General features: G+C 49.7%; 1 protein-coding gene across 4 annotated transcripts in view; it reads right to left on the bottom strand.

The window, feature by feature from the left end:
• The window catches only part of TNS3 (tensin 3), a 314080-nt gene that overhangs the window by 212563 nt on the left and 76819 nt on the right, over positions 1 to 24698 (bottom strand). For all 4 annotated transcript variants that reach the window (XM_055293200.2, XM_055293206.2, XM_063609575.1 and 1 more), the window contains exon 3: positions 20927 to 20964. In XM_055293200.2, the coding sequence (XP_055149175.1) occupies positions 20927 to 20964 (38 nt within the window). The remainder of the gene's footprint in view (positions 1 to 20926; positions 20965 to 24698) is intronic.

Here is a 24698-nt window from a genome sequence, read left to right as displayed (position 1 = left end):
AAAAGCCTGTTTAGGAGCCTCTTTATTGCCTTCTTTCAGCTATCCTGGGATCCTAATCTACTGTTCCCAAGGAAACCACAAACAAACACTGCTGTGCCCGCCCCACACCTGGCTACGTGGGTGCCTGGGTACACTGGCATCAATAACCTTGTCTCCAAGCCAGCAGGTCCACAGGACAGAGGGGCAGAGGGACGAGGGCTTGCCACCAAGTCATGACTGTGTCCTTGGGAATGTGAGTGTGTGGGTGAGTGTATGTGTGAGTGTGGATGAGTGTGAGTGTGGGTGAGTGTGGGTGTGTGGGTGAGTGTGGGTGAGTGTGTGTGAATGAGTGACTACATGTGGTGGTGTCTGTGTTTGACTAGGTATATTTTACTGTGGATATCTGCAAATGTATTCTTTTGTGTGAATGTGTGTAAGTTTGAGAGTGTTGTGAGTTTGCGTATGAGTGGGTGAGTCAGTGGTTATGTGCATGGGAGTGTAAAAGTGTGGGGGGTGTGAGCGTGTGTGCTTGTGAGAATGTATGAATGTGCATGTTTGAAACTGAGTTTTGTAAGTGTGTCTGTGTGTGTTTCTATGTATGCCTATGCCTCATGTGAGTGTATCGATGTGAGAGCATGTCTGTGTATGTCTCCGTGTGTGAGTGTATACCTGTATGTGTCTCTGTGTGTTTGTGTGTGTGCACACACAACAAAGCTTAGCCCTGCAGTTCCATCCCCCAAGGTGAATGAAAGCACTTCAGCTAACAAGCACATTCTGCCTTAGAAAGTGCTTTCACCCAAGGTGCACCGGCCCAGCCACCATTACCCCCAGTGCTGACAGACACAGGGCCTCGGGTGCAGATCTTCCTCAGTAAGGAGTGAGATCAACTCTTCAAACCTGAACCAATTCCTCTCTGCTTACTTCTGGGAGATCCAAGTCCTGGGAGAAATAAAGGACAACTCAGTTCTCCTTGTGCTTGACAGACATTGTTTTCCTTTTGATGAACACAATAAAACTCCAAACTCAGCTTTTATTGTTGTTTCTTTAAATTTCACTTTGTAAACAGCCATATAGAAAGTGACATTTTTCCATCAGTTTCCCTAAAACCGTGTGGGTATAACTGATGCACTACATATTCTGTATAAACATGCATATTCTGTATAAAGAGAATAAACGTAAATTTCAATTCTGTCTTTTCCAAATCATCAAAAATTCCAGTCATGGTGGGTCACGTGAATCAGCTTCCTAGAATCTCACAGAAACACAAAGTAAGGACTGAAGAGAGGCCGGGCGCAGTGGCTCAAGCCTGTAATCCCAGCACTTCGGGAGGCCCAGATGGGCGGATCACTTGATGTCAGGAGCCCGAGACCAGCCTGGTCAACATGGCAAAACCCCGTCTCTACTAAAAATACAAAACTTAGCAGGGCATGGTGGCGCATGCCTGTAATCCCAGTTACTCAGGAGGCTAAGGCAGGAGAATTGCTTGAACCTTGGAGGCTGCAGTGAGCTGGGATCGTGCCACTGCACTCCAGCCTGGGCGACAGAGCAAGACTCCATCTCAAAAGAAAAAAAAAAAAAAAAAAGAACTGAAGCGAGCACCCTCAAGTATCAAGCATGCTTTCACACACCCGGCGGCTACAGGGAAAGCCTGGAGGCTTGGCTCCTCTAATCGTTTCTTCCTGCTTGCTCTCCAGGTCATTCTGCCCACAGGTGAAGTCTCTACTCTACTCTGGTATCAAGCAGGCCTGGGCAAACCTTTTTCATGTCAGGATTCTGGAGGGGAGAATCAGCTCAACACTACCAACCCACAGCAATGAAACACGTTCCACAAATGCGCACACACCACATACCACCGAATGCAAATCCGTGGGCCAGTATTCAGGTGCAAAACAAGTGGAAACTGAGTAGAGACAAACGGGCCAGCCACTGACCTTGCCAAACCTTGCAGACAAGGGAGAAAGCAATTCACTGAGTTAAGCCAAGTACAGAGACATCACCTTATGCACAAGTTCTATCATACATAAAATTACTTTAATCATAACAGTTTTAACTCTAAGATAAGTTGCAAAGACTCAGAAATGAAGTTTACTTTTATTTTATCTTTATAAAAACAATTCTTTTTAAAGAAACTTCGCGATGACGCCAAGATGGCAGTACTTTCTTTCCTAAGTCATGAAAACAGTCAGAGGTAACCTACCTCTGAGGCCCTGAACTAGGCAGGGAAAAACAGATACGGACACCAAATATTTGCTGACCACCAGGATCTTACGATATAATTGGGGGTTGGGAATCTTCTCTAATCTCTACACAGAATAGCAGCCTGGTTGCAAGGAGGGTGGAGCTTTTACGAAGGGCCACTTCTATTATACCACAGCTTTGACTTCTTACATTGTATGTTACTGATCAATAAAATAGCAAGATCTTTAATTCACCCATTAGTTAAGATTGAAAAAGGATACATTGTTCATGTGTTTGTATTATCATTATTATCATTTATTATAAGGGCAGGGTGAGGAGAATAATCACAGAAGTAAAGTCCCCTCATTCCCAGTGCTGACACTGACCAAAGTGTTTATCTGCTTAAATAACCCACAGTCTTAGCTCGGGTGAGGGGCGCTGCCGTAACAACATACCACAGAATGGGCAGCTGACACCACAGCTGTTTATCCTCCCACAGTCCTGGAGGCTAGGAGGCTAAGATGAAGATGTGGACAGGGTGATTCCTCCTGAGGCCTCTCTCCCGGGCCTGCAGATGGCCACCTTCTCCCCGTGTCCTCACGTGGCCATTCCTTGTGTATGTCTGTGTCCCAGTCTTTCTAAGGACACCAGTCATACTGGATTAGGCCCACCCTAATGACCCTATTTTAACCTAATTACCTCTTTAAAGACCTTATCTCCAAATCCTGCCACATTCTGGGGTCCTGGGGATTTGGACTTCAACATTTGAATTTGGGGGAACAAAATGCAACACCCCAGCACTAACAATCAAAGGTCTGATAGGACGGATGGAGATGTCAGGTCGACACAGAACGTTCTGGGCACACCAACAGGAGCTGAGTCCCCCAGGTGAGGACGGGGTCTCCTGACATGCCGAAGGTGGCCTTACTCATCATTCAAGACTGCTCTTCCAATGGTGCCTGGGGACAGGGGGCTACGTAGAGGGTTGAAGAGAAGCCCAGGGTCAGACTTTCAACACAAGCCTGCAAACAACAGCAGATCTATACAAAGAATGGCAGTACAAAATGAGGACATTCGAGACTTTATTAACTTTCTTTGCTTCCTTCAAGAGCTCGCCCTAACTTTGCTTCTGTGTCTCCTTTGTCAGGCTTGACCCTGGAATCCCTAATTAGGTTCACATTCCTCAGGAAGCTCTGTTATCCCACTAAGCGTTAAAGCCCAATTTAGCCTGCTCTAATCCCCATGAGAAAACACCCGCCTGGCAGACGCAATTAAACCTCCTCAGCCTGCGGGCTGAGAACGGGACAGGAGCGGAAGAGAAAGAGAAGGAAAATTCCCAGAATCAGGTCATTATATTTTTCCTTACAGTTAACAAGATCATGTCTGTGGCATAGTAAAACGAAAAAAGAAAGGCCCAGGCTTTCCCAGTCCTTGGTCTTGGCTTAGGCTCAGCTCTCCTCACCTCTGGGGGCCTCAGTTTCCCCTTTCAATCCAACTCTATGGAATCTAGTACTTTTTAGAGAAAAGAGTTGTGCCCTTATCCCAGATGGGCTTAGCTGAACCTATTGGAACCTTCTTTTTCATTCTTTACTTAGGCTGTGTAGCTGTTTAACACTGGCTACCTTTACCCAGTTGAGGCCCATGGCCCACAAGGCAGGGCCAGGACTTCCCTGGCCTCAGGCGAACGAGTTACCACTGGAAGGCAATGTAATAGATTTAAGGCAAAAGCATAGTATCCTGTATCCGTTATGTCACCATTATTTGTCTCAGATCAGAAATCAGATGTGAACCTATTGTTGGAACAATGTCCAGGGGATTCTCGAAGTGGCTGAAAAGCACTTTCAGGATCACTTGCATGCTGTATACACAAGTCCCAGCAAAGGGCACAGGACAGGATCGCTTGGGGGCCCAAATGCCTTCCTGCAGTGAGTCTGTCTAACAAGACCAGGGCTGAGCAGGGAGGCCAAGCATCTCATGGTGCAGCCAAGGCCCGCAGAGGCAGAATCAGGGTCTACAGACCCCTGAAGGCCAACACTTACCACAGTCCTACGCCTTATCTTTTTAAAAAGAGAAAGAGGACATCTGGTGATTAATAAAATGCTAAGGGCTTGCAAAAAAACAAGAAGAAAAACTCATAAATCATAAATCCAACCTAATTGCAGAAAGATTAAAAGGTAGTATTGAGTTGTTGAACGGTCTTTTTATTAAAGCATTATAATGCCAAGGACCAAGATTTAACTGCATCAACATTACTGGATCCATTTCCACAAGGAAAATCCAGATCCCAACTCATGCACTCCTCACCAGCTACATCTGATCAGCCTATAATTCTCACCGGCCACCTATAATTAATAATAAAGTAATAAAGCACTGACACTGATATTTGTGAGTAATTTACATTTTAATTAATCAGAAGAGATTGATGATTACCTCTACAATAACATCCCTGCATGCCATTGCCTGAATAAGTTTAGTAGGTTGTGTTTTCAAAGACGGTGGCATCACACAGGGTCTTCTGTAAAGGAACTCTGCCATTCCCCCATCAAGAGGTAGAGTCTGTCCCTGTTCCTCTTGAGTCTGGGCTCGTCCTGGGTTTGCCCTGTGGCCTGCTGTGAGCGGTGGAATATGGCAGAACTCCGAAGCCTGGCCTTAGACAGCTGCAGTTGCCGCCTTCGCCTGGAGCATCCCATTCTTGGGCCCAGCCCCCATAATGAAGGGAAGCCTGAACAGCCACACAGAGACACCTACAAGGGGGCACCGAGGTGCCCAGTGGCAATCGTTGGAAACGGGCATGAGGGCGTTTGTGACCTTCTGGCCACCCCGTCCCCCTGTCAGCACCACATGAAGCGAGCACTGCCCAGCCAGCTCACGAATCCATCACAGCTTGTTGGTTTCAGCCACTGAGTGTACAGGGGATTTGTTAGGCAACAACAGGGAACAGAAATAGTGTGACCAGCAATGCGCACAGCCCCAACATGCCCAGACGAGTGTGTCGGGCACCAGAATGCCATCCTTCAGTGCTGTGTGTCAGGAAGTGGAGGAAAGGGGCTCAAAATCAGCACTTGAAAAAGCCAACAGCAGCAATGAGGCCATGAGCTGTCACAGATGAGGAGATTTCAGCCGCTGATGGTGGGAGCAACAGACCGACAGAGAGCAGCTGTGGCTTCAGAACGTGGCGGGCAGACATGACCCAGGACACCAGCCAGTGGGCAGAGAGGCAGAGGGGCAGCCTCTAGTCCATCTACGCAGCGATTCACCAAAAAACGCATCAGGCTGAACATGCACGGTATGTGGTGTTCTTGAATGTAAGCTTCAGTTTTAAACAAACATGTATTTTAAACCATATATATACTGTTTCAAGCCCCAGAGCGACTAGACAGAACCAAAAAAGCTCTGTCTTTGCATCCAGAGACTGAAATGAAGGCACGCCCTCTGCTTCTCCCAGCTGGCTCTGATGAATTTACGGAGACTGTCCTCTGTAAACTCAATTTTCCTCCTCATCTGTGAAATAGGGATAATACGACCTCGAGGGGTGGATGTGAACCTCAAGCTCATAGGAAAGTCTTGACAGTGGGACTATATCAAATATACAGTGTCAGATTGGAGTGAGGGTGAAAGGGGACCCCACGGCCTTTCAAAGACAGCAGCATAGTGACCGAGGGCCATCTCGGCCGGCCATACAGACTTTGCCTCTCTCCTGACACACAAACTCCATATTGTTCAGACTAGGCATTTCCTGGACAACTTTCTGATGATGAGGCTGCAGCAATGAGACTGATTCATGATAATATTCAACTAGGAGCAAAACAAACATATCCCTCGCCCCACCCTGTTCACCTGAAGGAAGGCAGGGAGGAACAAGTGCCCAAGACCATAGGCCTGAGTGGCACGGTGAAACCCGAGAGTCATGTCCTACAGAGATGGCCCTGGGTTTATACTGATGTGTGCATAGCCCCATCAATCACAGCCAGTTCCTGAGAGCGACCCTACAGGCTCCTGGAAGGACGGGTCCGGATGCCACGCCTGACACCATGAACATTCTAAAACGCTCAACTGGTAGTCTATGCAAATGAAGGAACGCTTTTTGATTTTGCTTTGATTTATTCATGTTTAACATACAAGTTAAAATGCCTGACTCTGAAAAAGCTGTATGGGCCTACTGAATGGGGACCTTAATTATTGGCACCAGAAATGGCTCCCTTTCCAACTGTGTGCCAGTGACTCCTAATCCCACTCACGAATGACAGGGAGTCATCATCTCATGTCCATCCTACGCTGGCTTTCTGTCGTGGCTCTGGCCACCCCACAGTGGGGACAGCCCCTCACCACAGCTCTCTGTTTGGCCAGCAGCAGGAAGGCTGGGTTTGGGGCCCACGTGCCTGGTGCGCAGGCCTTCATGGAGGACACAGCCACATGTCCGTAGGCCGCCCCGCCTGCCGTAGGGTAGACTCCAGGGCCTGGCACTGTCAGCTCCCCGCACCTGATCTCTTCTTCTCCTCTGTCCTCACCTGCAGCCAGCATAGTCCAGGCTCAACTCCCTTGCCTAACCCCACCTCCCACCTGTGAGCCTCAGCCCAGGCTGCTCCCTCTGCCTGGAAAACCAGCTGCCCACCTCCTACTGGTTAGATGCCTATGCCTCAAGGCCCAGTGGCAAGGCCCCTTCCTCAGGAGACACACAAATAAGATGTGCTTTTATTTCTGCTTCAAGAGAAGAGCACAGAAATGTTATGACCGTCTGGCTCCTGTGATTTTGTAATACCCTCTTCTTATTGTAAAGGAAAAGGTCCAAGGAGGCAGTAACACTAAAACAAAGCACAGTTTTCAGAGGCTTTTAAAATGAGGGGTGGGCGCCACATCCAGCAGGGAGCAGGCAAGCAGATGTTTGTATTTTCCACCACGCCAGCCTCATGCTGAGAAAGGCGGGGTTCCGGTCACGGAGCTCTGGAGCAGGAGGAGCTCCCACTGCCTGTGAGAGCCGAGGCCTGTTCATCAGGACGGCACTGAGCTCACATGGAACAGAGCCTCGGGCGATGACATCAGCTAATGCCACCCCCAGCTCCTGCTTCTTGGGGGCCTGTGGCATCTGAGGTTTCCATATGAAATCAATAGCAGGCTCTTCACATCAAGCCCTGGCTTCCACTGACCTGTTGCTAATGACAAGGCAGAGGAAGTGGTCACCACTAGGGAGGGGATCGCAGGATCTCGAACAAAACCGCCCTCCAGAGTGAAGCACAGAGCTCTGACAGTCAACATTCAGTGGTCATCCGTAAAGAAAAGGAATAGCACAAATGAATGAGCTGGTCACTTCTCCAAACTTTGGGTCAGTTGTCTCAACCTCTTATTCATTCATTGCAGAATGGCATATCAAATATCACACCTCAGGGCACTCAGAGATGAGAAAGAATTAGTAGTTGTCTTCGAAATTCAGTTTAAAATGGAAGAAAAGGTACAAACATACAAGTTATTCAGGGAAGAAAATGGTAAATTCCACAAAGGTAGGGACCAGAGAAATTTTCCCTGAAATACATTTTGGCAAGAGTGTTTAAGAATCACATGATGAATAGTTTGGGTTTTACCAACTGTCCTTTGATCTAAAGAAGGCTGACAAGAGGCCGGGCGCGGTGGCTCACACCTGTAATCCCAGCACTTTGGGAGGCCAAGGTGGGTGGATCATGAGGTCAGGAGATCAAGACCATCCTGGCTAACACGCTGAAACCCTGTCTCTACTAAAAATACAAAAAAAAAATTTGCTGGGCGTGGTGGCGGGCACCTGTAGTCCCAGCTACTTGGGAGGCTGAGGCAGGAGAATGGTGTGAACCCAGGAGGCGGAACTTGCAGTGAGCCAAGATCACGCCACTGCACTCCAGCCTGGGCAACAGAGTGAGACTCCGTCTCAAAAAAAAAAAAAAAAAAAAAAGAAAGCCGACAAGAAAAGAAAACGTGAGAAACCCTAAGAGTTCACAACTTATCAAATCTTTTAAAATTAAGCATTGGGCTGCAAATGGCCAACTGGCCAACTCTAATGTCCACATAAACATATCCCATGAAACCCAAACTAGTTCCTGCTGGTCTGAAGCTAAACTGCCACCCCGTTCACAAAATCTTGATAATGGCATTCCATTTAACTCTAATGTCCACATAAACATATTCCATGAAACCTAAAGTGGTTCCTGCAGGTCTGAAGCTAAACTTCCACCCCTGTTCACAAAATCCTGCCAATGGCATTCTTCTCTGCCCAGTGTCTCAAATTCAAAACCTAAGGATTACTCATGAGCCATGCCTCTGACCCACCGGGTAAGTACGCCAATCCTAACAGGTCTACCTTTAAAATGCCCACAAGTCTACTTCCTACTGACCCCACCCGTTGTTCAAGGTTGGGCCACCCCACCTCCGCTGGGCAGCGCTAAGCTTTCTAACCAATCTCCTAAGGTTTAATCAACTCCCCTCCAAATGCTTTTCAGAAGTAAAGAAACCCCTGTAAAAACGAAAGGTTTTAGATAAAGAGTCTGAAAGCAGAATTTCTCACATCACAGTATTGCAACCATTCAGCCATTCTATCCACTCCGCCTCCCCTGAAAGATGCAGTTGTGAGTTTATTATTCTAAAGACCTTCTGAACAGGGGGCAGTTTCCAGTGATAAGGGAGGGTTAACAGCTCAGATCCTTGCACACCGCTTTATTAAGAACAGAAGGGAAGCCTGCGGGCTTTGGAAAGTTCCACGGTAATTTGGAGTTGAGGGTGCACAGACACACATACAGTGTGCAGAAAGGCAGGAGTTGAAATGCCTAGAAACACACAAAAATGAACTCCGCCAGCTGCTCCCGGGAGGCGGAGAGAGGGCGCCCAGTGAGCTATTTCTGTGCTTGACAGAAAATGGGAGTAGGCACTTCCTGAATCCCTGCCTAAAATTAACTGCTTTACAAAAAGGGGGAAGGGGAAACCCATGGTGAAACAAGTTTTATTTTACAATTCAAAATCTGGAGGTGGGGATTTGAATGCTTCATTATGGGTTTTGGCCCCGCTGATAAAAATGTGGCTGAAAAAAAGAAGAAATGGGGGCTTTACTAGGAAACCTACCCTTCAGGACTAGCCCCACAAAAATAAAGCCAGCGGTTTGATTAGAAACCTTCTCCCCATGGAACATGAAGCCATGTCTCAATGAGAGGCATGAAGGCGCATGCACAGCAACACTGGTGTGGTCGCCAGAGAGCACAGGCTTCAGTGCCGCACATCAACTAAGTGCCTGTCCTGTGGGCTAGGGGGCTGAGACTCACGGACATACATGCTGACAACATGAGAGGGCAGTGTCTGGGGCAGGGGCTGCACAAGGCAGAGTGGGGTGTCTGGAAGTATGGTGGGCACAGGGCCACGGCCCCTGCCCTGAGGATGAGGCCTGCAGAGGTCTCTCCTAGCCTGACGGAGATGGTTATGTCCCAACAGGGGTGGGCTTTCAGCGCCTATCCCAGCCTGGACTCAGGCTCTGGAAGACCTGAGTCTGAACAGGCCATAGAGAGGAGGCCTCAGGAACAAGATCCCACCAGGAACCTACACTCAGAGCCAGAATGCAGTCTCCCAGCCAGAGCCAGGGCCCAGGACTGCCAGAAAGTCCCAAAGATAAGCTTCTGCAGAGATGACATTGCTAGATGCCAGGGTGGGTGACATCCATGTGGAAGAATGACCATAGTAGAAATTTTAAAAAGATGCACTGCATATGGTGTCTAAACATTAAAAGAGAACAGGCCGTTCTGCATCTCCCCAACTGCAGCACACCTTCCTCCTCCGTCTCAGCAGAGGGAAGGGTAAGGACAGACCGCTCAGGAGAGCAGTGGACAAAACCACACACGTTATGACAAGTGGATTTCTAACCTGGACAGAGCCAGAGTCAGGGTCAAAGAGGAAGGGCTGTGATCCAGAAGGAGCACATGGTGCCACAGGGCTGGGGAGAGGCCCCGATGCCACCCAGCCCAGAAGTCCAGAGGTGAAGAGGCCCTGGATTGAGGAGCGGAGAGGACCCCAGTGAGCCTGGAGGAGGAGTGACAGGATAATGGGAGGAAGCATACATTATAGACTCTGAGCAGTTCAAAAACTGAATGGTGGTCTGAAAAAAGGGGTAGTAAGAAAAGCACGTCAGAAAAAGGACATCACTGAACAGGATGTGAGCTCACACAAGGGAATACAGAGTTTGGGGTCTTCTAGAAAGGGGCCCAGGGCTCCTGCAGATGGCAGCCAGAGTGAGCAGAAAGAGCGCCTGGGGCCACATGTGTGGAAGGAGGGACATTTCCCCTGTGACCAGAGCTGATGGGCAGGAGATGCTGGAGCCGAATAGGGCATTTTCAGGAGTGTTTCAAGCTGATTAATGTCAGGCTGGTAGCTTGGAAGCAGGCGGGGGGAGGGGAGGTATTTTCATCAGGGGAATCAGCAGAGGCTGCCAATCAGCCCGCTGCACCCCCAGCAGGGTATAAACCCTCATCTGCACACCACCGGCCAGAACCTCTTTCAAGAGAAGCGGCAGTAAAAGCGATGGTGGCCAACGCAAACGGAGGCTGAGTAGAAGAGTCCACGCACACGCAGTACAGAACGCCAGGCACAGGTGAGAGAGGCGGAGGGCTGGGGATGCATCTGTACCTTCTCGTCAGGGGCTTGTGGGAAATCACATCAGAAGCCCAAGACTAAGCAGGCGGGAACACCTGCAGCACCCAGCTCTGCCCTAGGCCCAGACACCGTGGCTGCAGCGATGTGGGCCAGGACTACGGAAGTCCTCCGTGGGGTGAGCCAAGGCAGGGTGAGCCTGTGCAAATGCAGGAGGCTGGGGGGAGTAGAAAGAAGGGCAGCCAGTCAGGGGAAAGGTCACAGAGCTGGCCAGAACCAAGGCAGCATCGAGCAAGAGGCACTTGGATTCCAGTGTCAGAAAATATTAAGCCCACGGCTCTGCCATTAGCCATATGGAACCACTTTCAGGTGGGCCCAGGCTAAGTCTGAGGCACTAATTAAGCCCACTAAATGGAATTTGTTTGCTTAAAAGAGCAGATCCCATTCTCAGAAGAAAATTTAGAAAATATATATACTTTCTTGTCATTTAACAGTTAATAAATAAAATGCATAGTGATTTATGTTAGCGGTAGGCAACATTTCATGAAGTAAATCTACTAGAGTCAGTACCACAACTGCAGAAAGAGTAGTTTCCAGCAACTGACACTGTAGATATCTACAGTGATTCCTAATACAATGATGCAAATCAAGGTATTAAAAAGGGAAAAGAGCACTCCTGCAGAAGCCACCAGGCCCTGTGCTTGCGGAGCTGTTGAATTCAGTTTAGCAGCCCTCTTAGTAGGGGTTAATTCCTGTTTTATAGAGGAAGAAACTGAAGCCGAAGGTCACATGGGTAAGACAAAGCAGAGTCAGGATCCAGACCCAGGTCTGTTATTCATTCTTCTCTTTTATGAGTCCTCAAAGTTTCAGAAGCTGCTTCTGAGAGCTACATATGCAAATTTCCATTTTGTACTTCTGTTCTCCCAAAGAGGCCAGGCAAGAGGAAATAAGTAATCGCCTAGTACAGAGTTTCACATAGGGAGCACACACACACACACACACACACACACACACACACACACACACACGGAGCAGGAAATGTTCATCGCGTGCTCTTTTATTTTGTTTTTGTTTACATTGGAGCGACGTGTGCCCATGGATGCCTGGCCTTGCTGCTCTGTCCCCTGCCCCTCGAGCTATATGGGGCTCCCTCCAGGACTGGGCTCCCCACCCTGGTCTATCTGACCCAGTCAGGGCAGTCACTCAAACATTCATTATTGTCACCATGAAAGTGGCATCTGTTTTGAATTCAGGGGCCTCATCTTCTCTGGGTGTCCCACTCTGTCATCAGAGCCCGGCTGCATGGGTCAGCTGGCCCCGTCTCTCCTCCGTGACCCCTGGTAAACAGACACTCAACAACATCCCGCAGAGTAGGGGTGGGGAGTGAACCTTAACCAACAGCACGCTTGCCCAAATTATTTCTCAAGTAATGGAGGGTCTGCAGGGAGAGTTTCTTTCTCAGGTTAGAACTGGTCTACAAACACAGAGGTGGGGTTCAGAAGAAGATTTCCAGGGCACCTCAAATCCCTGGTTTAATCAATAAACCATACTTGCAGCCGCAGGGTGCCCTTGCCAACAGCCTCCTACCTTCCCATGTAACCACAGTGCCACGGAAAGTTACCCTCATTTCACAGATGCCAAGAGTCAAGGCAGATAGGCCTGGCCTGAGCCACATGCAGGACGCAGGGACCCACGTTCTCCCTCCGGCTGCACCTTCTGGCCTCCTGCCCGGGAGACAGATACAGATGCTGGCTGCAAAGCTGCTAATTAGGTTACTGGCCGCATAGTTAAAATGATGTGGCAAATAGGTGCAGATTCATTCCAGGTATGTGTTGTTTCATCTGTTACAACACAATGTGGAATGAAAACTGAAGATTCAGAGAAAACGCAGGATACATTTTTAAATTATATTAAATATTTAAAACAAATATCCTGTTTCAAAAGATTATAATTCTCTTTTGGCCTCTTTTTGGGGCAGGGCTAGGACTTCCTACACAAATATAGCTTACACTTATGCCACACTAAAAAACAAACTTGCCATCACAGGGCAAGAACTACACTCATAACCAGACAGCCAACATGGTCCCGTCAGCCTGGCCAAAGGTCACCACTAGTTTCAAAGACCTGTTTCCTCTGGTGTAAAATGGCGAACCCAGTGACTTCCCAGCCTGTGGAATGCCAGCAGGGTCACCATAAAGCCCCGCAGACGCCGAGACGGTGCAAGGAGCAGAGCCCCACAGAGCCAGGCCCCGAGCTGCTGGCAGCTGGTGTTGCCCGGCTGACGCACTTCCTTAGTTGACAGTGGCTTGGTCCTGCTGGCCACCTTGAGTCCAAGAAAGGCCTAGAAGTCCACAATCTATGCCTCTGATTGAGACTCAGATTATTAGGGATTTAGAAACCTTAATTCTTTTGTACGTGGCTTGCTGACTTTGAGAGTGAGCCTAGAGCCCACACCATGGCTTTGGCTGGCGAGATTCACACAGTGGGGCCACTCCCCAGACTCTGGGAGTCAGGAATAATAGTTCCCAGTAGAAAAAGAGACACAGGTATAAACATGCCTCTAGTAAGGTGTTAATGTGTGAAGCGACTTTCTAATTAAAATGAGTCAAAAAAGATTGGTGAGGACAGCCTACCAGTAAAGGGATCTTACAGGAAAAGGAATAAAAGTGTCCTCAAAAAGAGCAGAATTTAAGGATGCTTCACGGTTCTTCTGACAGTAGTGACAACTAGCAAAAAAGAAAGACATGGAAGCCACCGATCAGTACCCACCCTCAGTAGGTGAATGGAGGGTAAACTGTGGCACATCCAGATGACAGAGTGTTATTCAGCTGAAAAGAAATGAGCTGTCAAGCCAAGAAATGACAAGGAAGAAATTTAAATGCATATTATCAAGTGAAGGAAGCCCATCTGAAAAGGCTACACATGTATGATTCCAACCCTATGGCATTCTGGAAAAGGCAACACTATGAAGACAGTGAAAAGGTCAGCGGCTGCTGGGGTGCAGGAGAGAGAAGCGCAGCACAGAGGATTTCTAGGGCAGCAAAACTACTCCGTACGGTACTGTCATGGTGGATGCGACTTACGATGCCCGTCCAAACCCATGGAATGTACAACACCCAGAGTGAGCCCTAACATAGACTGTGGACTCATCAATACTGGCTCATCAATTCCAACAAACGTGCTGTTCTAGTGCAGCGATGCTGACGGCAGGCGAGTCTGTGTCTCTGTGTGTGAATATGCATGCATGTGTATGTGTAAGCACGTGTGTGTGAGCCCTCGGTTCTTTCCCCTCAATTTTGCAGCAAATCTGAAACTGCTCTAAAAATAACGTCTTCTAATTTTAAAAACCATTTTAAAAGCTGTCAAAGATTAAAACACACACACACACACACACACACACACACACACACACACGGCAAACATAGGTGGAGACCTGCAATCATCTGGCAGAATCAGACTCTCACTTCGTCCTGTGGGGCTGAAGACAGAAGCTCCCTGTGGACAGCATCTGCATCTGGGTCCAGCAATGTGCACGGCCGAGAGCTACACTCAGGAAATGTCTGCTGAGCTGGCTGGCTTAAAAATTAACTGCCTCCGCCCTTAGAGCAAGAAGTGGAGGGGAGGGGAGGAGAAGGGACGCCCGTGTAAACATTTACTGAGAGGGCAGAGAGAGGCAGAGCCCGTGCTGACGGCATGAGCTGGGGCAGGACCATCGCAAGCTTTAGCAAGAGGTGCAACTGCTCAGTCCCAGCCCTGTCACCTGTAAGAGGGAGCAGAACAAGCCTCCTCAGAGGGAAGTGTGACGAGTAAATGACAGAGCACATCTAAAGCGCTCGGCAGGGTCCTGCAGATCCCTCAACAGCGCTGACTGAGTGGCATTCCTTCTGCAGAGGCTGGACATGGAAAGATGTATCTCGTGACATCCCTAAAAATCCTATGCTCAAATGAAGAAGCTGAGTTCAGGCGGAGTAACCATCTTCCTGAAGCTATCACAGAGGGTACAAATAGGGGCAGGAAAGAGATGAACTCACAAACAACAAAAGAGCTTCTATACGCAGGGCCAGGGATTTTCCTTTTGGTTATGAAAAATGTATTAGTCTTGGCTGGGCTCAATGGCTCACACTGGAATCCCAGCACTCTGGGAGGCCAAGGTGGGTGGATCCCTTGAGGTTAGGAGTTTGAGACCAGCCTGGCCAATATGGTGAAACCCCGTCTCTAATAAAAATAAAAATAAATAGCCAGGCGTGGTGGCACACGCTTATAACCCCAGCTACTTGGGAGGCTGAGGCAGAAGAATCCCTTGAACCCAAGAGGTGGACGTTGCCGTGAGAGATCGCACCACTGCATTCCAGCCCGGGTGACGGAGGGAAGAAAGAAAGACAGAAAGAGAGAGAGAGAAAGGGAGAAAGAGAGAAGAGGAGAAAGGGAGGAAGGGAGGAAGGAAAGAAAGGGAGGAAGAGAGGAAGGACGAAGGAAGGGAGGGAGGGAGGGAGAAAGGGATAGAGAAAGAAAGAGAGAAAGAAACAATTTATTAGGCCTTGTTAGTAACAAATTCAGATCATTCTTTCCTAGTGAAGACCATATGAAAAAACGCCACTACTTACACCTTTTGAGGAGGTCAAAGCTGACACCCCGACCTTAAAAGCTGTGGCAATGAGCTTCACCAGATTCCGTCCTCCACCAAGAGCCCAGGGAGCACCAACCCTGCTGAAGGTGGGGGCGAGAGTCTGCAGCCTCCGTGGCCTGTGTGCTGGCAGGAAAGACAGGCCCCTGCCCTGAGCAGAGCGGAGCTGGCTGGTGGGCTGCTGGAGAGTGGAGGCTCTGGGGCCATAGACAGGGTAAGGTCTGGACATGGAAGGTGAGACAGACTCAGAGAATGCAGTAACCGAGAGCTCGGGGTCAGCAAAGCAGCAGCTCCCACAGCCTCCCTCCTTGTGCACGGGTGAGAAGGTCCAAAACAGAAACACACAGCTGCGACAGCCGAGGCCGCTGCAGGGTTGCAAAGAGCTATGGGAATTAGGGAGAGATACTGCCCCTGCTCACTGTCTCGTGGGAGGACTGGGAGTCTCTGACAAGATGCCACGGATGTATGAGCAGAGCCTTCGTGGGGAAGAAGAGGCCTGAGCCGTGCGGGAGTCAGAGAATTCTCAGGCATCATTTCATGAGAGAAATAGAGATGGACCCCAGGAGGAGTGAGCCCCAAGTCAAGCAGGAGAGACGCTCAACTTGTGTTTTAGAGAAGTTGGCCCTGGAGCTGGAGTTCACAAGAGGCATAGTAGGTTCTGTAGGTATACGAGCAAGGTGGGCTGGAGTCACCCACACAAACCTCAGCTCCATTTCTGATACGTGAAGATGGCAAAGCACCAAAAAGAACACATGGAACAGCAAAAATCAGAGCTTTGAAATGCAACACCCATGAATTCTGGGCCTCAGAAGCTAGGTGACAATAGGTAAGTTGTTTCACCTCCCTGGGGTCTCGAGGTTTTTCATCAGACAATGGGGAGAGAGGGCTGGACAGGTCAATCCCTGGGACCCAGCAGGCCCATATCCCACTGCAGGGCAGCTGCGGCTTTTAGCATGCAGAGAAAAGGAGTGATCTGAAGATGAAAGTAAACTGCCAGACAGAAGTTAATGGTTAAAACTTATCAGTTAGGCCACTAAGCGTCTGTTGATGCCCAGGATGAATGTCTAGGGACAGTTTCTGAAGAAGCCGTAAACTCTAGGTCCGTGTTTTCCATGGCAGAGGACCAAGTCTTTGCCCTGGGCCTGTCTGGTGGAAGTGACAAAGCTCCTGCATCAGCCGCAGCCAGGACATGGGGATCCCTGATGGGAGAGCCCAGCAAAGGCCCCCAGGGCAGCAGGCGATGAGGGCAGCAGGGGGTTCCGCTGACTTCCCCAGGACCTCCTGTAGTCTCAGCTTAAAAAGAGCAGCAAGCCTATCACAAAGTTCTCTCCCTCAAGCAGCCAGCTGGAGAGCGGGGAAAGGCTCCTGGCTCGGCAACTGCCCAAACGGAGCACCGGAGCACCGGGACAGTGGAAGAAGATGCTGAGGCCACCTGCAGGAGCTGAGAGGCTGGACAGAACCTGGGACCTCTCTCCTCTTGCTGCATTCTCCTTCTACAGACTCAGCAAGGAGGCAACACCAGCCCTCCTGTATTTTACATCCAAGAAGGGTGCAAACTGAGGCATGTGCAGAGACAGAAACAGCGAGCTGGACCTTCGCAGCCAGGCTGCAAAGGCTGAGGATGAGCCAGGGGGTTTGAGAGCGCTGCAGCCCAGGTGGCAGGAGGTTCTGTGTTTTTCCTGGATTAAAGGGGGAGCTGCGCATGGGGACCCTCTGCGGGGCGTCTCCCCAACATTACTCCTGTGCATGTTCCCCTCGCTAACTCCTGCGTGCGGTCCCTACATGGGATCTTAAGTTTACAAAAAAAATTATCTGCAGGTCCATTGAACCTCTGATGATTCAAGATGATACTCAGTACCCTACACAAAGTGCAACTCTAAGGAGCAAATGCATCTGCAAGTGGGCAGAGGCGGAAGAGGCATCTCACCATGATGCCAGGCTGTAGGTTTCAAGGATAGGATTCCCGTGCCTCCATCCGCTTGCCTAAGCTCCAAAGAACCTCCCCTTCATTTCCTTTAGGGGGGCACCACCTGCCACCCTTTCCTCCCCCTTCTCCCCTCCCCAACATCTGCTTTCCTACAACTGCTTCATTTCTCCTACTTCTTTTTTCACTCTTGCCAGTAAGTCAAGTGACAGCCAGGAAAAAAGCAAGTCATGATGCCCACACAGCTCATGCGGCTCAAATGAATAAGCACTGCATTCCAGGAAGCAAAATAGTTGAAATCCCAAACTTCCAAGTGATTGTACATACATTATTTGACTTCCCTGAAACTTAAGTATTATCATAACCAACAGCTGAAAGAAAGTTATTTTTCTGTTTATTATAGAAAACTATTATTCACTTTTTTTATGCAGGAAGAAAGTGAGGCTCAGGGCCTATCTAAGTCCATGTGGGCTGCTGTAACAAAATACTGGGAGGCTTATAAACAACAGAAATGTACTTCCAAGGTTCTAGGGTTGGGAAGTACAAGATCAAGGCGCCAGCAGATTCAGTGTCTGGTGTGGGCCCTTTTCAGGGTTCATAGAGGTGCCTTCTTGCCATGTATGCATATGGCAGAAGAGGTAAGGGATCTCTCTGGGGTCCCTTTCATAAAGGCACTAATCCCATTCACAGACACTCCACCCTCACGACCTAATCATCTCCCCAAAGGCCTCCATTTCCAGCTACCATCACCTTGGGGGTCAGGTTTCAACACAGGAACCTGGGGGTGACACAAACATCAAGACCACATAGCAAGGGGGACTAGAAAGGCTTCGGGAGACAAAAAGCCCCACTGGGATCCAAGTCCAGGTCTCTGCCTCCATCCACCCACTGAGCTGCATGGCCTGGCCTGAGAGGACATACTGTCCAATGGCTCAAGCAGAGAGTGACAGCAGTCTTTTGGGGCTTCTCAAAATGTCCCAACGATGGTTCTGCCTCCCTGCCTGAGCCCCCAGCTGCTGTCTCGGTCCCCATTTCTGCAGGATGGTTTCTCCACATCATCAGTGCCACAGAAGGGGCTCCGAGGGCCTGGACGGGAGGAGCCTGTGACAATGTCACTGACAGCAGCAGATCAACAGCTGTGGCCTTTAGCACCACCACACACCAGCCACATGCTCCAGGGCGTGTGTGGAGCCTGTAGACACAGGTGCAAGTGCTCCCACACAGAGGGGAACACCGTCGAGGGGATTTAACACAGCACACACTACTACCCAGTCTCGGGTCTGATGCCAGACCAAAGCCTATGAGCTGAACCAAGGCTTCATACTCGCCTGAGCAAACTGAGTGCAGTGTCTAAGGAGCCCACTGGGCGATACATGTAAACACAGTAATCAAGGACTGCAAAGCCGAGTGCAATAACGTGGGAGAAGCCACAGCCATATTCAGTTCCTGGAAGACAGGGCCGCTCCCTTCGCCGCGCACCCTGCAGGAGCAGCTGAGGAGTTATGGCCCTCATATCCCCAACAACGACGGCATTATATTTTTGGAATGAGAAGGTGCTTTGTTATTGCCGGGGGCTTTCTCCCCTGCAGTTCAAAGCTGTATTATAAAAAAAATGAACACGGATATATTTCCCCGCACTGTGATCTGATAGGAGTAAGAGCTTATCCATCCCTCAGCAAACTGCCAATTGTTGCCGTTAGAAATTCCATATTCAGTGATAGTTAAGGATTTTGGAACACACTTTGAACCAAAGAATTCAATCCCTTAAGCAGCCGGCGACAGGCTTCATTTAAGAAATGGAAGGAGCAACAGCAGGCTCATCTCTGCGGCTGCGGCTCAGAGGTGGCTGGGCCCACAACAGAGTCAGGACAAGCAGCCCACCCCCTCCTCCTACTCCGCAGCCGACCCAAGGTGCAAGCAATGCGGACAAAGGCACCACACAACAGGGGTGAGGGACAACACATCCAGTCCTCCCAGGGGAGGGGGAAGCTCTCCAAGTCCGAAATGCTCCCCCAAAGGTACAATCTTCCCATTCGCCACTGCGTTCAGAAGCACTGCTCCCACACCGCTGAAGGTGCACAGCACCCCGGGAAAGGAGCCTATCTGTGGACAAAAAACCTCAAATAAACCACGGTCAGAAATCTGCCATGCCTAGGAGTGTGTGAACAAGAAACGCCTACTCCTCTGGAAAAGGGGAAGCCCTCTCCAGAGCAGGGTGGAAAGCAAGAGTAGAAGCACTCCACACAGCCCCCAGGAGGCCCGAGAAGTGCACCCCACGTGACATCTGGAGGAGGCAGCCAGCAAGGACGTGTGGCCAGGTCACAGGGGCTGCTGGTCTGGGGTTCAGGAAGGGGGCAACAAGGCCCTGTGCCATCCCCTCTGCTCCTGCACGTGCTCAGCATTCTCCATAATGAAGACTTTAAAAAGTCTCTTGGGAGAAAAGAAATAGAGCTATGCTAGTCTAGTTCTTCCAACTCTGTGTGTGTGTGTATTTGTGTGCACACATATGCATGTGTGTGTGTGAGCACAAATGTGTTTGTGTGCATGTGTATTTATGTGCATGCACATGTGCATATTTATGCATGTATTTGTGTATGCCTGAGATCGGGAGGGTCGGAAAACCAGCCCCCCTAGTCCTCACATGGAAAACAGACCCACGTGCAGTGAGTTCATGGTAACATGAAGTCAGCTTTCAGCATAGCCTTCCACTCGGAGCCCAAGGCAGGGCTGGAAATGATCAGAACAGCTGACCCATGAGGTCTATAACAGCAGCAAAATCCCAAGACTCTAAAACTCCTCTTCCCTGGACCTACAGCCATGGGGACAACCTGTCAGGACACCTACGGAGCGCCTATAGGCAGAGCCAAACAGTAGATGGGGCAAAACACTGCTGCCACCCCGACTGCAGACCCAAATCATACCTGGGGATTCCGTAAGTTCAGCCGCCATCCCCAGGAGATCTGAAGGTGCGAGCACCAAGACAAGGTAGAAAACCATGTGTTTCTTCCTTGGGGTGTCTGTCACTTCCCACAGGGCACTTCCAGGCCACCTCACTTCCCCACTCACCAAAACCCTAAGCCCAACAGGACATAGCCAGGCCTCCTTTGGTCATAGAGGCCATCGGGCAATTTAACCTCTCCAGAGACTCACAAACCTCAGTGAACATCACTAAACCTTACTCCAGGGTTCCCAGGTTTCCGTGGCAGCTGAAAACCCCAATCCATCTATGCACAACTATCTCCAAAATGAGGCAGAAAAGTCCCCAGGCCAGAGGAATGCCCTGGACCTCCCTGCTCCTGTCCTCTCTCTGCCGAGAGGCAGTATGACAAGGCAGTGAGAAACCAGGGACTGTGTGCCACTGAGAAGGAGCTGTTGATGTGGCCAGGGGACAACTATTGAATTCTTATCTGAAATCAAATTCTTAAGAATTATTTTCCATAATTAAAACCGTGGATTTCAAAGCTCTTTGGTTTATCCTTGAGATGAAAAGTATACACCGTATGCCAGCCCTGGCTTTCCTAAAGAGTTTTCTTTCCGTGGCTGCAGTCCAAAGAGGCCCCCCCAACACATATCATTCAATGAAGGACAAGTCAGCTATAAAAAGTCCCACGGGAAAGCAACGGAATGCTTACCTTGGCTTCACATTTCTTGTGGCAGGAATACCTGCAGGCTGGAAAAAAAAAGAGAGAAAGAATGTGTGTCGAGCAGTCTCTCCAGCAAGAATTCTTACATCTCCAAACCCTCTCAATCCTTCAAAGTCTCTGGCTTGAAGATCCCATAGGTGGCCTCTCTCTGGCACGAGGGAGATTTTTACATATGACACACGGCAGTGTGGACAGAAGGCAGTGCGGACGTGGTGTGCAAGAGCAGAGTTACAACTGTTGTCTGTTAGCAATAGCTCAGGTGGCTCAGGTAGGAATGTCTTGGGAGCAAGGTCATGAGCAGATTGGTTTTTCAAGGGGTATGTACGTCCAGCCAAACTGGATCCCTAAAGAAGAACAGTGAATTTCAGCAGCAGGAAGTATTCCTGTGTGCCCAGAAATTATAGCTGATCCCTGAAAAAAGAAGAGAAATTGGAAAATGCCCCTTAAGAATCAGAATTTAAAGTGTCCATGAAAGACTGGATTGGAGCCTTTAAATTTGTGAGAAAGTTGTTTGCATCTGGATTTCGGAAGTGCTTCCACTTCCGTCCAACCTGAGAACTGACTGTCAGAATAAATTCATGTCTAAATTCCTATAGGAGAATCCTTCCAGAGGGGCCATTGTGTGAACAGAGCGAGTACTGTGTCCCTTCGGAGGCCCTAACAATGCAATGCGGAGCTGGAACCAATGCGGATTTCACAGGCCCTTCTGCCCAGAGGCTGCAGCTGTGATGATGAGGCATAAACCTGCCCACGAGCACCAAGGGCATGATGCAGGCAGGCCTTGCAGGACAGGGAGAGAGAAATGAAGCAACAACACTTAATAACCCCAACACAGCCTCCTGCGCCAGCTCCAAGGGAGCGTCAGGTACATGCCCTCCCATCCCCCACATTTGCCAGCCCACAGGGACAGCTGTGGGAGGAGGGAAAGAGACTCGGGCTGGGGAACAGTGACCAAAGCTTCCTATCCAGGCTCTGCCCCTGTAGCTGGGTCTCTGTTTCCTCCCACGGAGCTATCATGGGTCAAATGGAATCCTTCAAGGGACCCTGCTTTGAAACTAGAAAGCAATGTCCACTTGCAGAAGTGTGTGGGACCTGAAGACCAAGGCCTCAGAAGTCAGGGAGAGGGGCCCCACATCCCAGCTCTGCATGTCGACGCCCTGTGAATTTAATCAATGTCTCACTCCCCACCCTGCACTCTGTTTTCTATGACGTGTCAAAGTCAAAAAGGTTTGTGTAGGGTTGAATGAGGATGAAACAGATAAGGTCACTTGCCCACTGCCTGGCAATTATTAGAACTCCAATAGTTGCAGCTAGGTTGTTATCTTTGTATGATCTATATTTTTGAATTGCTGAATTGTAGTTCTATACCTTGAGGTTTGTAAGATTATTCACAAAGACATGTATTTATCCTACACCTTCTTTTTTTTTTTTTTTTTTGAGACGGAGTCTCGCTCTGTGCCCAGGCTGGAGTGCACTGGCGCAATCTCGGCTCACTGCAAGCTCCGCCTCCCGGGTTCACGCCATTCTCCTGCCTCAGCCTCTCCAAGTAGCTGAGACTACAGGCGCCCACCACCACACCCGGCTAATTTTTTTGTATTTTTAGTAGAGACGGGGTTTCACCGTGGTCTCAATCTCCTGACCTCGTGATGCGCCTGCCTTAGCCTCCCCAAAGTGCTGAGATTACAAGCATGAGCCACCGCACCCAGCCTACCCTACACCTTCTAATGGGCAAAACATAAAGGTGATCAGTGATTTCTTTTTTTTTTTTTTTTTTTTTGAGATGGAGTCTTGCTCTGTCACCCAGGCTGGAGTGCAGTGGCACAATCTCAGCTCACTGCAAGCTCCGCCTCCCGGGTTCACGCCATTCTCCTGCCTCCGCCTCCTAAGTTGCTGGGACTACAGGCGCCCGCCACCACGCCCAGCTAATTTTTTCTATTTTTAGTAGAGGCGGGGTTTCACCATGTTAGCCAGGATGGTCTCGATCTTCTGACCTCGTGATCCACCTGCCTCGGCCTCCCAAAGTGCTGGGATTACAGGCGTGAGCCACTGCACCCGGCCAGTGATTTTCAAATCAAGAGAGAGTTGCCATTGGGAAACAAGGGGCTTCCACACAAGATTAAAAGTCCAGACAGAAACCATCCCCGCAGAGGCCAGCACAAAGGACTGAGATAAGGAGAAGGGCGGTGGACAGGCCTCTGGCCTCTGGCTGAGTGAGAGTCAGGCAAAGAATTCTGCCCACACACGTCTAGCAGCATGTCACAGGACCACGACATCATGCAGCGGTTAGCCTTCCAGATGGCCTGGGTGACCTCGTCTCTTGGCCCCCATGCTGGTGTATAGCCCCCTCCCACAGTGAATCAGCTTTGCTGTGTGACAGTGCAACCTGGCAGAGGGGATGGTGTGTGACTTTTGTGGCTAAAAGGCATCATGGCTTCTGTCCTGGTCTCCAGGATCACTCATTCTGGGGACAGCCAGACGCCATGTTGTGAGGACACTCAAGCAGCCCTGTGGAGAGGCCCCCATGGGAGGAACTGAGGTTTCCCACCAACAGCTGGCCCCAGTTTCCCAGCCACAGAAGTGCACCACCTCGGAAGCTGGTCTCCAACCCCAACCAAGCCTTCAGATGGTGCAGCCTCTCCAGAGACCTTGAGCCAGAACTGCCCAGTCACCTATGTCCCAAATTCCTGATCATAGACACAGTGGGAGATAACAGATGCTTACTGTTATGCTAAGGTACTAACTTTGGGGATCATTTGTCATGCAACATGCCAACTCAACACAGAAAAATGGCCCTGGTCAGTGCAAGGGTGGCACTGGTATGATACATCCATGGTGGGTGGCCTACTCGGCCGCCAGACAGCCATCGGCACTGTAGGGCAACATCATTAAATTCAATTATCATAGTGAAATCATATAAACTGCCCATGAGCCAAGACTACAATCCTGAGAGGCAGGGCCATTGTTTCTGATATGTAGACAAGTGACCCTCGAAGTTCTATAAATATTTGGACTAGGACTTCACACTCGATTGCCAGCAGCATGGGTAATCCTCAGAGTAGCAAGTCCACCGTCAACCTATCTGTGGCCCAGCTCTGGTCAGCACCGCACCAGGCAGTATACAAGATACTTTCCCGTATGTTACTGCACTTGCTCCTCATAAGCACCTCTCAGGGAGAAACTGTAAGGGTGACTCAGCCAAGGGGGCAGCCGTGGTCCATGAAGGTGGGACTCCAGCCCGTCTGCGCATCAAATTCAGTGTTTTCATCCAGCCATACTCTCTCTGCCTTTCTGACATATTACAAAATATGAATCGAACAGTGCCCAGGCCCAGTTTCCTATCCTGCCACCCAGAAGAGAAAGCCCCCTGCCTGCCCCACCCCTGCCTGCCCTAACCCTGCCCATACCAACCTCAGCTCCTCATTCACGCCATCCTGCACCCACCTCCTGGGCCCAGCTCAGCTGCCTCCATTCCTGAATTCACACCCTTCTGTGCCACTGATCCATCATGGCAGGTCATCATGGCTTGTAATATCATGGTGATCTCCTTGATGGACTGCAAGCTCATCAAGGGATAGCGTCTCTGTTGTGCATGACCAGGGTCTCACAACAGCAGCACTAACAGGAGTGACAGGCAGCTGATACACTCAGCACCTAAAAGCTTGAACTGCATGGGTATTACCAGATTTCCACCACACCCTGGAAAGAAGCTACCTATCTTCGCCTGTTTTACTAATGTGAGACTGGGGTTTGTGGATGAGAC

This window comes from Symphalangus syndactylus, chromosome 9 (assembly GCF_028878055.3).
Source record: "Symphalangus syndactylus isolate Jambi chromosome 9, NHGRI_mSymSyn1-v2.1_pri, whole genome shotgun sequence".
In the NCBI taxonomy this organism is placed as follows: Eukaryota; Metazoa; Chordata; class Mammalia; order Primates; family Hylobatidae; genus Symphalangus; species Symphalangus syndactylus.
Note: the sequence above shows the minus strand (reverse complement) of the source record. Positions and strands in the feature narration are given on the sequence as shown.